Here is a 12,513-nt window from a genome sequence, read left to right as displayed (position 1 = left end):
AATGTCTGTCTCTCCTGGGCACAGTTCCTATAACTGAGGCCTGGGGGAGGGGCATAGAGGGAGGAGCCAGTTCACACCCAGTCAAAGTCTTTTTAGTGTGCCCAAGCTCCTGCGGATCCCGTCTATACCCCGTGGTCCTTTTGGAGTCCCCAGCATCCTCTACGGACTAGGAGAAAAGGATTTACCGGTAGGTATTAAAATCCTATTTTCTCAGATTTCTACTAGGGTTGCACAGAATGAGTCTGCAACTCAGGCTTTACAGAGCTCTATGGCAGTCTGGCCCAGTTCTGTTACCTCAGGGCCCCCTGCTGTATACTCCCAAAAACCTGCTCTTGCACAAATTATGCAAGTTGACACGGATACCGATTTTGACACTGAGGAAGGTGATGGGGATGTATTAAGGGGGGCAGCATCTCTTGCAAAAGGGGTGCAGTTGATGATAGAGGCCATTAGGGATGTGTTGAATATTTCTGATACAACACCTATGCAGGTTGAGGAGGCTTACTTTATTGAAAATAAGAAAGCCTCGCTAATCTTCCCTGCGTCAAAATAATTTTTGAAAAAGCATGGGAAAACCCTGAGAAAAAAAATCCAGATCCCTAAAAGGGACCTGGTAGCATTTCCTTTCCCTGTAGAGCAGGCCTGGCCAACCTGTGGCTCTCCAGCTGTTGTAAAACTACAAGCCCCATCATGCTTTGCCACAGTTTTGCTATTAGGGAATGCTAAAACGGTGGCAAGGCATGCTGGGATGTGTAGTTTCACAACATCTGGAGAGCCACAGGTTGGCCATGCCTGCTGTAGAGGATAGAAAAAGATGGGAAAACCCGCCCATTGTTGATGCGTCTGTATCCAGACTGTCAAAAAAGGTGTTTTTACCTGTTCCAGGATCCACCGCCTTGAAAGAGGCGGCTGATCGTAAAATTGATAATACGCTCAAATCCATGTACACGGCTTCAGGGGCTACATTACGTCCCACTATTGCCAGTGCTTGGATTGCCAAAGCTATAGTAAAGTGGTCAGGCACATTACTTGAAGATTTGGATACTATGGATAAATCTGATGTTGAATTGTTTTTGCGTAACATTCAGGATTCAACAGGTTTTATGGTGGAATCCTTGAAAGACCTGGGTTCCATGGCTGTAGGAATTTCTTCCATGTCTGTCTCAGCTCGTCGAGGACTGTGGCTGTGACAGTGGTCTGCCGACGCGGAATCCAGGACAAGTGTGGAGACCCTATCCTACACAGGTCAGGCTCTCTTTGGAGAAGCATTAGATGCGTGGATCTCCATGGCTACGGCAGGTAAGTCACCTTTTCTTCCCTCAGCTGCACCTGCTACGAAGAAACCCTTTTCTTCACCTGCATCACAGCCCTTTGCCAAGCCATGAAAGGCCAGACCGTCCAACACCTTCTTTAGGGGGAAGCCGGCCCAAATCCAAGAAACCGTCTGCGACTGGTTCCCAGGAACAGAAACCTGCTTCAGGTACGCCGAAGTCCTCCGCATGACGGTGGACTGCACGTCCCGGAGGTGGGGCCGGTGGGAGCGAGACTCAGACTTTTCTGTCACGTCTGGGTGTCGTCCGGCCTGGACCCCTGGGTGCAAGATATCGTGTCCCAGGGGTACAGGCTGGAATTTCAAGATATCCCTCCTCACCGATTCTTCAAATCAGGCTGGCCAGCTTTGCTGGCAGACAGGGCTGTCCTGCAGGCAGCCGTCCAGAAGTTGGTGGAGGCACAGGTTATTGTACCGGTCCCTCCTCATCTGCAAAACAAAGGTTACTATTTGAACCTTTTCGTGGTACCGAAACCGGATGGTTCGGTCAGACCCATTCTGAACCTAAAATTGCTAAACCCCTTTCTGAAGGAGTTCAAGTTCAAAATGAAATCTCTAAGGGCGGTGATATTAAGTCTGGAAGAGGGGGAATTCCTGGTATCCCTGGATATCAAGGATGCGTACCTCCACATTCCGATTTGGCCGCCGCATAAGGCTTATCTCCGATTCGCACTGTTGGACTGTCACTTTCAGTTCCAGGCTCGGCTCCGTGGGTGTTCCAGTCAGTGTACGTGTTTCCTCCACTTCCACTCATTCCAAAAGTGCTAAAGCTCATAAGGAGAACAAGGGTTCAAGCGATCCCCATTGCTCCAGATTGGCCAAGAAGGTCTTGTTACGCGGATCTTCTGGATCTACTGCTAGAAGAGCTGAGGCCTTTTCTTGTTCGGGAGGACCTGCTACAACAGGGGCTGTTCGCCTATCAAGACTTACCGCGGCTGCGTTTGATGGCATGGAGGTTGAACGCCAGATATTAGCTTGGAAGGGCATTCCGAACAAGGTTATGCCTACCCTGAAACAGGCTAGGAAAGGAGTTACGTCTAACCATTACCATCGTATTTGGAAGAAATATGTCTCTTGGTGTGAGTCCAAGAGGGTTCCTACGGTGGAGTTTCAACTGGGACGTTTTCTCCTCTTCCTGCAAGCAGGTGTGGATATGGGCCTGGGGTTGGGATCCATAAAGGTACAAATTTCTACCCTATCCATTTTCTTCCAGAAACAGTTGGCTGCCCTCCCTGAGGTTCAGGCTTTTTTGAAGGGAGTTCTGCACATCCAACTTCCCTTTGTGCCGCCTACGGCGCCCTGGGATCTTACCGTGGTGTTGCAGTTCCTCCAGTCGGACTGGTTTGAGCCTCTACAGGAGGTTTAGGTCAAGTTTCTCACGTGAAAGGCTGTCACATTGTTGGCCTTAGCTTCTGCTAGACGTGTGTCGGAGTTGGGGGCTTTGTCCTGTAGAAGCCCATACTCGATCTTCCATGAAGATAGTGCTGAGCTTCGGACACGTCAGCAGTTTCTTCCAAAGGTTGTGTCGGCATTTCATATCAACCAACTTATTGTGGTGCCAGTTGCTACTGACTCCTCAATTTCATCAAAGTCCTTGGATGTTGTAAGGGCTCTTAAAATCTATGTGAAGAGGACTGCTCGTCACAGAAAATCAGACTCTCTGTTTGTCCTGTATGATCCCAAGAAACTTGGGTGTCCTGCTTTTAAGCAGACAATCTCTCACTGGATCAGGTTCACTATCCAGCATGCGTATTCTATGGCAGGATTGCCATGTCCTACGTCTGTTAAGGCCCACTCTACTCGTAAGGTGGGTTCTTCCTGGGTGGCTGCCCAGGGTGTCTCGGCTTTACAGCTTTGCCGAGTGGCTACTTGATCTGGGTCGAACACATTTGCAAAGTTCTACAAGTTCGATACTTTGGCCGCTGAGGACCTGAAGTTTGGTCAATCAGTTCTGCAGGAGCCTCCGCGCTCTCCCTCCCGTTCTGGGAGCTTTGGTACATCCCCATGGTACTAATGTGGACCCCAGCATTCTCTAGGACGTAAGAGAAAATAGGATTTTAATTACCTACCGGTAAATCCTTTTCTCGTAGTCCGTGGAGGATGCTGGGCGCCGTCCAGCGCTTCGTTTTCCTGCTATCATTATTTGGTTCAGTACAACTTTGTTTTAGTTGAGTACTGCATTGTTACTTGGTAAGTACTGTTTCAGCGGTTGCTGCCTTTCAAGCTAGTTAGCTTGATGTGCCTTGTATGTGTGAGCTGGTGGGAATCTCGCCACTATCTGTGTAATATCCTTCTCTCGAAGATGTCCGTCTCCTCGGGCACAGTTTCTAGACTAAGTCTGGTAGGAGGGGCATAGAGGGAGGAGCCAGCCCACAATCTCTAACTCTTAAAGTGCCAATGGCTCCTGGTGGACCCGTCTATACCCTATGGTACTAATGTGGACCACAGCATCCTCTACAGCTACGAGAAAAGGATTTACCGGTAGGTAACCAAAATCCTATTTTCACCAGGGTGGATTTATCCATTAAGGCAGTGTTCCCCTGCCCCGATCCATAGTATTATGTCCTGTGGTACACTATTAATGAATGGCCCTGAACCTTCATTTGTACAAAGTACAGTAGGTGAATTAGACCCCTTTATTAATTGTCCTTAGATGCAGACACTTTTTCTTCAACCCTCAAATTACAATTTAGGTTTGTATATTTGTTTAATTTTTTTTTTCTCTCTCCACATTTGTGCCTCCCTATTGCTTTCTATTGCTCCTCCAGGTTTCCCACACAGAGGATGAGTGTATAAAGTTTGCTGCACACCAGATCTTTAAAGTTGGCCTCATCCAGCCAGCCTCTGTCACCGTGTACGACTATTACACCCCAGGTAAGGGACATTGCTTAGATTAAAGCCTTTGCAGAGATCATGCAGGTGATTCAGAAGTGGACACTGCTGCCACAATAGCTGCAACTTGTGCAACAGCCCTATGGCAGTGATTTATCAAGCCTTGGAGAGTGAGGAATTGCACGGTGATAAAGTACCAGCCAATCAGCTACTAACTGTCATGATACAGGATGTGTTTGCAAAAAGGACAGTTAGGAGCTGATTGGTTGGTACTTTATTACTCTCCACGGCTTGATAAATCTGAGCCACTGTGTCTTATACCGCTGCCAATGACAATACTACTGAGACAGCCACTGGCTGTGGTGTGAATCCTCCGAAGGCCGTCCAAACACGCACTATCAGCACACCATTGGCCACACCAATGTAAGGAGCAAATTATCCAACTGAACATGGCCGACTGTGTCAGTACAACTGTGTCTTTAGATGCAGTCGCCGACACAACCACCTCCGGTTGCCAGTTAAAAACTAAAAACGCACATGTAATTTCATCCGTATCTCTGTGCAGTTACCACCATGGAGCATGCACAGCGCAGCCCTGATGTATATACAGAGGGAAAATATCTCCCCCTTACGCTCTATGGTTTCCCTGCATCTACCTCTGCATCACCCCCCATGTCTTCTGTTCATCCGTGAATTTCTCTTCTTCTCCGTGTAGAAAATCGCTGCACTAAATTCTACCATCTGGAAGAGGGCAATAAGTTGTTGGGCAGAATCTGCCAAGGGGAAGTATGTCGCTGTGCCGAAGGTAAGTGACCAATCAAAGGACCTATAACATTAGACATAAGGACCATGAAGGTGTATAAAATCAGTATATGAAATAAAGCCAGCATAGGTAACAATAAAACACAATCACCTGCACACAGTGCAAACAGTCATTTTGTGAGTTGATCTTAGTGATACCCCCTTCACACCGCACAAATAACCCGGTATCGACCCGGTATATTGCCAGGTCGACGCGGGTCGCTGTGTGGTGTTAAAGGGTCACTCCAGAAACCCGGGTCGCCTGACCCAGTAATTCAACCTGGGAACAAAGAAGGGTTATTGCCGGGTTATTACCGGGTCAGGTGCAGTGTGAACGGGTTACCTGGGTGATGCGACTCGGGACCCGTTCATAGCATAGGGAGAGGCAGCGCGGTGATGATCTCATCTCCCAGCGCCACCTCTGCCCCCGCCCCCAATGGCAACCTGACCCGGCATATTGCTGGGTCGGGAAGCCAGTAGAAAGGGTCCAATGCCGGGACGCACTCAGGAAGGACCCTTTTTCCAGTTCCCGGGTTTGAACAGGTATTTGCGATCTGAAAGCGGTATAACTATTCCAGTGGTTTCCAAACCTTCTTGATTCACGGCACCCGAGCGTATCAGCAATTTTTTACGGCACCCATAGACTAAAAGTTTTTTATTGATAAATTTTGAAATAAAAATATTAAATTAAGTAAATTGTACCTACCTGTTATCCTTAGGGTCAGGTATGTGATGGTGTAAAGAGTTTTGCTTCTGATTGTCCACATGATTCGTGATTAGCTTTGCTTATCACTTTAACCATAAATGAATTGATTTTGACCTGGTCCACCAACCTGAGGCACCCATGCAAGAGCTTCGCAGCATCCCAGGGCGCCTAGGTACCGTGATGGAACCACTGAGCTAATCATTCACTAGGAAGGAGTCATATCGCTGAAATACATCAAAACTGATATTGATAGGAAACTATTTCCTGTTGAATTAATAAACCGCATCATCATAAACATTGATGTAGGCCACAATGATTGTCTCCAGTGTATGGAAGCAAGATGTGCTCCTCATTAGACTTCATGGAAATAACTCTTAGGAACTGTCATAGAACAGGACAGAATAGGTGCACGCTACTCTTTTCAGCCATGGATCCTTCCACGAATAGCATCCAGGCCACTATAGTCTGTGGGAAGACCCAGCCCAGTTCTTACTGTATCTATTAACTGTACAACAATGTATCGCACTGTATTCTGATTTATGTGGGTGTAATCTAACTATACAGTTACAATCCAAAGATCAGTGGTAAGATCAATGTATCTTGCGTTAATTCAACACAACCACAAAGAATATATATATTTTTTTAAATCTGTTAAATATATATAGATTTTGGGGTGCATACAGTATTTTACCTCATTGGTCATGTGGCGCACCCTGGACAGGCTGTGGGTTTTCACACCAACTGTAAAGAGCTCATGCCACAAGAGAACGTGGAAGTCGGCTGACAAGCCTATGACACTCCCATGACACTGCCACTAGATGGCAGGATTCTTTGTGTCTCTGCATGGTCCCACCCAGAAGCATCCATTCCATAGAAAAAGTAGTCCTTCTATGGACCGATCAATCTGCCCGCACTTGCAATCTCCGTCAATGCATGTATGCTTAAGCTTTTTAAGGCACATGCTTGGTTAGCAGAGATCCACATGTCCCGTTTGCATTTCTTCTTACGCCCTACTCAAAATCAGGCCCATTGCATATACCCCTGGTTCCAAAAATTGCTGCCTGAAACCTCTCACCTAATTGTAGTCACAAACATGATCACTTAACATGGCTACATCCTACTTTCTTTTTAAATAATACCATCAAATCCATCTGTCTGACTCCTGACATTAATCTCTTGTGGATTTGTCTCTTGCAGATAATTGTTTCATGCAGCAGCACATTGGGGGAAAGAAAACGAATGCCAAAGATCGGATAGACCGAGCGTGTAGACCAGGGGTGGACTATGGTGAGACATCTCCTCTTCTAGTCGTAAAGATGTGACTACTCATTCTATACAGCATTTCAGATTATTTTTATGATCCTTTTCATTTGCTTTTCTGTAGTATTCAAGGCACGATTGGATAAGATTGAATACAACGAAAACTATGACAATTATGTGATGTTTATAAGTAATGTCATCAAGGAAGGTAAGTCGTAAAGACACCATGTGAATAAATAAGATGAGGCCGACTTGCAAATACCCATTTATAGGATGGGGGTAGGGGGTGTCTACCACTAATGCTGGTTATGTAAAAGAATAACCAATAGGTTAATGGTGGTTATACTCAATGCCAATATTTATGGCATCAAATGCTGAGCACCAGAGCCAAGTATAGTTATAAATACATATACGTATGCTGGACCTGATGCTAAAATACAATTGGGAAATAAATATTGTATTATTGTATTAATTTCATAGTATATTTTAATTTTCCTTTATGTGTTGCTATTGACGTTTGTTTCTTTTACTTTATGTCACGGCTTTAGGTACGGATGCAAATGTTGAGAAACAGCAAAGGAACTTCATCAGTCACACAAAGTGCCGCAAAGCTTTAGATATGAAAGAAGGACGAGATTACCTGATCTGGGGAGTGACATCTGACCTTTGGCTCCAGCCGTCTGGGTGAGTAATAGAACCCATTATGGTTCATTATACTCATATTGCCCCAACCTCTCAGACTGGCATCCGTCGTCAGCAGGACCCAGTTGGATATCTAGAAGTGTAAAAATAAAGCAGCCAGTATTTACCCTGCACAGAAATGAAATAACCCACCCAAATCTAACTGTCTCTGCACGTTATATCTGCCCCCCCTGCAGTGCACATGGTTTTGCCCAATTGTTAACAAACTTGCTGCTGTGATCAACTCAGAATTACCCCCCTTGTCCTGAAGTTTCAGGACTTTCTCCTGAGACAGAAACAACCGCTGGTTGTGAGTGTCCAATAACGCTCCCAGGTGTACCATGCTCTGAGCAGGAACCAGGGAGGATTTCTTCCAGTTGATCAGCCACCCGTGGGCTTTCATGCACTGGACCGTCAGATCGAGATGACACAGGACAAGTTCTAGGGAATTTGCCAGGATCAACAAATCGTCTAGGTACGGTAGTATCCTGACTCCTTGACGGCGAAGTGAAGCCATCATGACCGCCATTACTTTGGTGAAAACTCGGGGAGCCCGAAATTGGTAATGAAGGTTGCCCACTGTGAACCTCAGGTACTGCTGATGAGACACTGCAATGGGAATATGCAGGTAGACATCCTGTATGTCCAGGGAGACCATATAGTCTCCAAGGCCAGAACAATAAAGTGCAGAGTTTCCATACGAAACTTGGAGACCCACACAAACTTGTTCAAGGACATCAGATTGAGAATGGGCCGCGAGGACTCGTTCGGTTTCGGACTAGAAACAGCGGTGAATAGTACCCCTTGCCTCTCTGAGCCAGAGGCACTTGTACCACCACTCCTGTGGTCAGGAGGGAATGTACCACCGAATGCAGAGTGTTTGCTTTTGTTGGGTCCAGAGGGACATCTGTCAGGCAAAATCGATGAGGGGGACGATTTTTGAAGGGTACGGCGTAACCTCGAGTGACGACTTCCCTCACCCAGGTATCTGAAGTGGTCTTCAACCATTCCTGGGAAAAACCTAGAAGTCGGGCCCCCACCCTGGGATCCCCCAGAGGGAGGCCCACCCCGTCATGCAGCAGGCTTGTCAGTTTTGGAAGCAGGCTGATGGGCTGCCCAGGCTCGCTTAGGTCTGGGCTTGGCAGGTTTGGAAGCATGAGTTTGCTTTGGGCACGCCTGACCTTTTGCTTTACCTGGAGGACGAAAGGGCAGAGGGAAAGTACTTTTAGCCTTCTGTGCGGAAGGAGCCGTACTACGTAGGCAAGCTATTTTTAGCAGTAGCCAGATCAGCCACAATCGTATTGAGGTCTTCTCCAAAGAGAATGTCTCCCTTGAAAGGAAGCACCTCCAGGGTTTTCTTGTAATCCATATCCACCGACAAGGATCTCAACCAAAGGATACGCCTGGCCAAGACTGATGTAATAGCAGCCTTGGCCGCCAGCACCCCGGCATCGGATGCCGCCTTCTTAAGGTACAGAGAAGCCGTGGTAATATAGGAGAGACATTGTCGTGCATGCTCAGATGCATTGGAAGGCAGTTCCGCCTCAAGTTCCTGAGCCCATGCCTCACAGCTTCAGCACCCCATGTCACTGCAATAGTTGGCCTATGTACAGCCCCCGTTAGGGTGTAAATCACTTTCAAACAACCTTCCACCCGTCAGTTCCTTCAGAAAGATGATGGTAGTTACTGGCAGAGCAGAGGAAACAACCATACGCGCCACATGAGAATCAACATGCGGAGGGGTTTCCCAATTTTTACATACCTCCGCAGAGAGAGGATAGCGAGCCAACAGTCTCTTGTTCGGCGTAAATTTTGTCCCCGGATTTTCCCAGGATTCCTGACATATATCAACCAGGTGATCAGAATGGAGTAAAACTTGTTTAACCACTTTCTTACGTTTGAACCTATCTGGTTTCTTAGAGACAGCCTCAGGCTCAGGATCATCAGACACTTGAAGAATGAGCCTAATCGCTTTAATAAAATCCGGGACATCCACTAACGACTTTCCTTCCCCAACAGAAACATCAGTATCGGTGTCTGTGGGATCAGTATATGCACCATCCTAATCAGAGGATGTGTCTGGGACAACAGTGGATTGGGAGGAGATAATAGCCCATTTAGAAAACGACTTAGTCTTAGGCGGGCGAGAGTTACACTTAGATTTAATTAGTGACCGGTTTAAATGCTGTAACTGAGTGGAGATTTGATCTGCCCATGGCGGATTAATAGCAGGGACCATAAACTGCTGCAGCAGCACAGGTGGTCCCAAAGAGGGCACTAATTTAGTTACAAGCATGTTTAAAAGCGTGGAAAATGTAGCCCAAGGGGGGTCCTGTGAAGCCCCAGGTGCAACCGACCCACTGGCGGGTAAGGAACCCCCTGAACCTGAACTCTCAGCTGCTATATTATCCTCCATTACGTCCGCAGCCTCACTACCACGCAATGTGGGAGAAGCCCCAGCGTCGTTGCCACGTGAAGCAGACATAACTATGTGCACAATGCTGGGCAACCCGGTACAATATAGCAGCAATATATCTAGCAAGAGCCCCCGTGAAATGTGCCTATGATCGCACAGACTGGGGGTCAAGAGATATAAATGTATATGGTGACTATAAATCACAAAGAAAAATACACAGCAGGTATATCTTGTGATACAATCCTATATCAAACAAAAATAAATAAATCACCTGATACACTTAGCCCCCTCAGGTATAGTAATATAGGAATAGCACGTTGAGTGAAATACTTTTGTACTGAGGAAACCACACAGCAGCTACATGCACACACACATATATAGTCACAAGTGTACCATGCAGAAATGATGTACCATAAAACTGCACTGGACTAGAAATACCAAGTAATACTCAGTATGGCTATATGTGATAACTATAGATATAACAAACACATTGAACACTGGATGTTTATCACAGGGTGTTTGTACCACACAACCCTGAAAGTATGCACTCTTTCTTAACTAATACAGTCCCAGTGACAGGTAGAATACTTAAGTGTCCTGTAAGAAGCACAGCACTGGCAATCAGGTGGTTCTAAAGAGGAGGATTTGCCCCAGCAGTCCAAGAAACAGCTCAGCTATGATGGGCGCTGGTCATGAATGAGGGAGAGATATGCAGCTCCAGGGCGGGAACATTGCTGAAATGGCGCCCTGGGCTGGGGGGAGGGGCCTCAGGTCCGACCTGCTCCCCCAGCTGGCATCCCCACCGGGTACTGCGGGCGGTGAAATACGGGGTTAATGTGAAGAAACCCCCCCTGACCTATGCCCATGAACATCCCTGATGGCTAGTGGAGCAGCTGCCCGGTAATCAGTGTCCACGCCAGCGCACGCGCGGCCCGCCTCATACGGCTGGGCTGAATCACAGTTAAGTGCGGCACAGAACCCCCCCCCCCCCCCCCTCGTCTGTGGCCTCGCGATCCGGGAGGTTGGTGTGTGTGTGACTGACCTTGTGGAAGATACCGGAGCCTCCGCTGCAGTGACTCGGCAACCAGGGTGCAGGAGTATACAGCGCCGCCGGGGGTGATTGAGCTGCACGCAGAGAAGTCTATGAGACTTTGCCTGCTGCAGCCCTTAGTATTCTGTTCAATAGTCTTCTTCTTTTTTCCTAAAAATGAAGCTCTGAATAGGCTGCCTGAGGCAGCCCCCTGTTAAGTGCCTGCATGCTGCATGGCACCAACTTATAAACTTAGCTCCCTGTGCATGGAGGCGGGGTTATGAGAGGAGGCGGCACTAAGCATCTTGGGAACAGTCAAAAGCTGTGAGCCTGTTGGTGCCTCGGATCAATATCCTACTCTACACCTCAATGTGAATCCTTGTGGAGCCCAGTGTACCCAGCAGCAGAAAGTCTTTGTTGTACGTGGAGGGGCATTCCATAGCGGGTGCAGCCTGAAAAAAAGTTCTGCAACCATGAAAAGGAGCCGGAAAGGAGTGTGGGTTAGACATAAAGATCTTGCACAGAGCAGAAGGGTTGAGATGGGAGATCTTTTGAGATCATGGATAAATGATTAGAGATGAGCGCCGAAAATTTTTCGGGTTTTGTGTTTTGGTTTTGGGTTCGGTTCCGCGGCCGTGTTTTGGGTTCGACCGCGTTTTGGCAAAACCTCACCGAATTTTTTTTGTCGGATTCGGGTGTGTTTTGGATTCGGGTGTTTTTTTCAAAAAACCCTAAAAAACAGCTTAAATCATAGAATTTGGGGGTCATTTTGATCCCAAAGTATTATTAACCTCAAAAACCATAATTTACACTCATTTTCAGTCTATTCTGAATACCTCACACCTCACAATATTATTTTTAGTCCTAAAATTTGCACCGAGGTCGCTGTGTGAGTAAGATAAGCGACCCTAGTGGCCGACACAAACACCAGGCCCATCTAGGAGTGGCACTGCAGTGTCACGCAGGATGTCCCTTCCAAAAAACCCTCCCCAAACAGCACATGACGCAAAGAAAAAAAGAGGCGCAATGAGGTAGCTGTGTGAGTAAGATAAGCGACCCTAGTGGCCGACACAAACACCGGGCCCATCTAGGAGTGGCACTGCAGTGTCACGCAGGATGTCCCTTCCAAAAAACCCTCCCCAAACAGCACATGACGCAAAGAAAAAAAGAGGCGCAATGAGGTAGCTGACTGTGTGAGTAAGATAAGCGACCCTAGTGGCCGACACAAACACCGGGCCCATCTAGGAGTGGCACTGCAGTGTCACGCAGGATGGCCCTTCCAAAAAACCCTCCCCAAACAGCACATGACGCAAAGAAAAAAAGAGGCGCAATGAGGTAGCTGACTGTGTGAGTAAGATAAGCGACCCTAGTGGCCGACACAAACACCGGGCCCATCTAGGAGTGGCACTGCAGTGTCACGCAGGATGGCCCTTCCAAAAAACCCTCCCCAAACAGCA

The 12,513-nt window shown here is 47.4% G+C and overlaps 1 protein-coding gene across 1 annotated transcript in view; it reads left to right on the top strand.

Moving 5' to 3' along the window:
* LOC134936133 (A.superbus venom factor 1-like) overlaps positions 1-12,513 on the top strand; it is a 168,420-nt gene that overhangs the window by 148,306 nt on the left and 7,601 nt on the right. The window contains exons 36-40 of the mRNA XM_063931049.1: positions 4,099-4,204; positions 4,878-4,967; positions 6,867-6,956; positions 7,054-7,137; positions 7,478-7,613. Of these exons, the coding sequence (XP_063787119.1) occupies positions 4,099-4,204; positions 4,878-4,967; positions 6,867-6,956; positions 7,054-7,137; positions 7,478-7,613 (506 nt within the window). The remainder of the gene's footprint in view (positions 1-4,098; positions 4,205-4,877; positions 4,968-6,866; positions 6,957-7,053; positions 7,138-7,477; positions 7,614-12,513) is intronic.

Source organism: Pseudophryne corroboree, chromosome 6, assembly GCF_028390025.1.
Source record: "Pseudophryne corroboree isolate aPseCor3 chromosome 6, aPseCor3.hap2, whole genome shotgun sequence".
In the NCBI taxonomy this organism is placed as follows: Eukaryota; Metazoa; Chordata; class Amphibia; order Anura; family Myobatrachidae; genus Pseudophryne; species Pseudophryne corroboree.
This window is presented reverse-complemented; position numbering and strand designations above follow the sequence as displayed.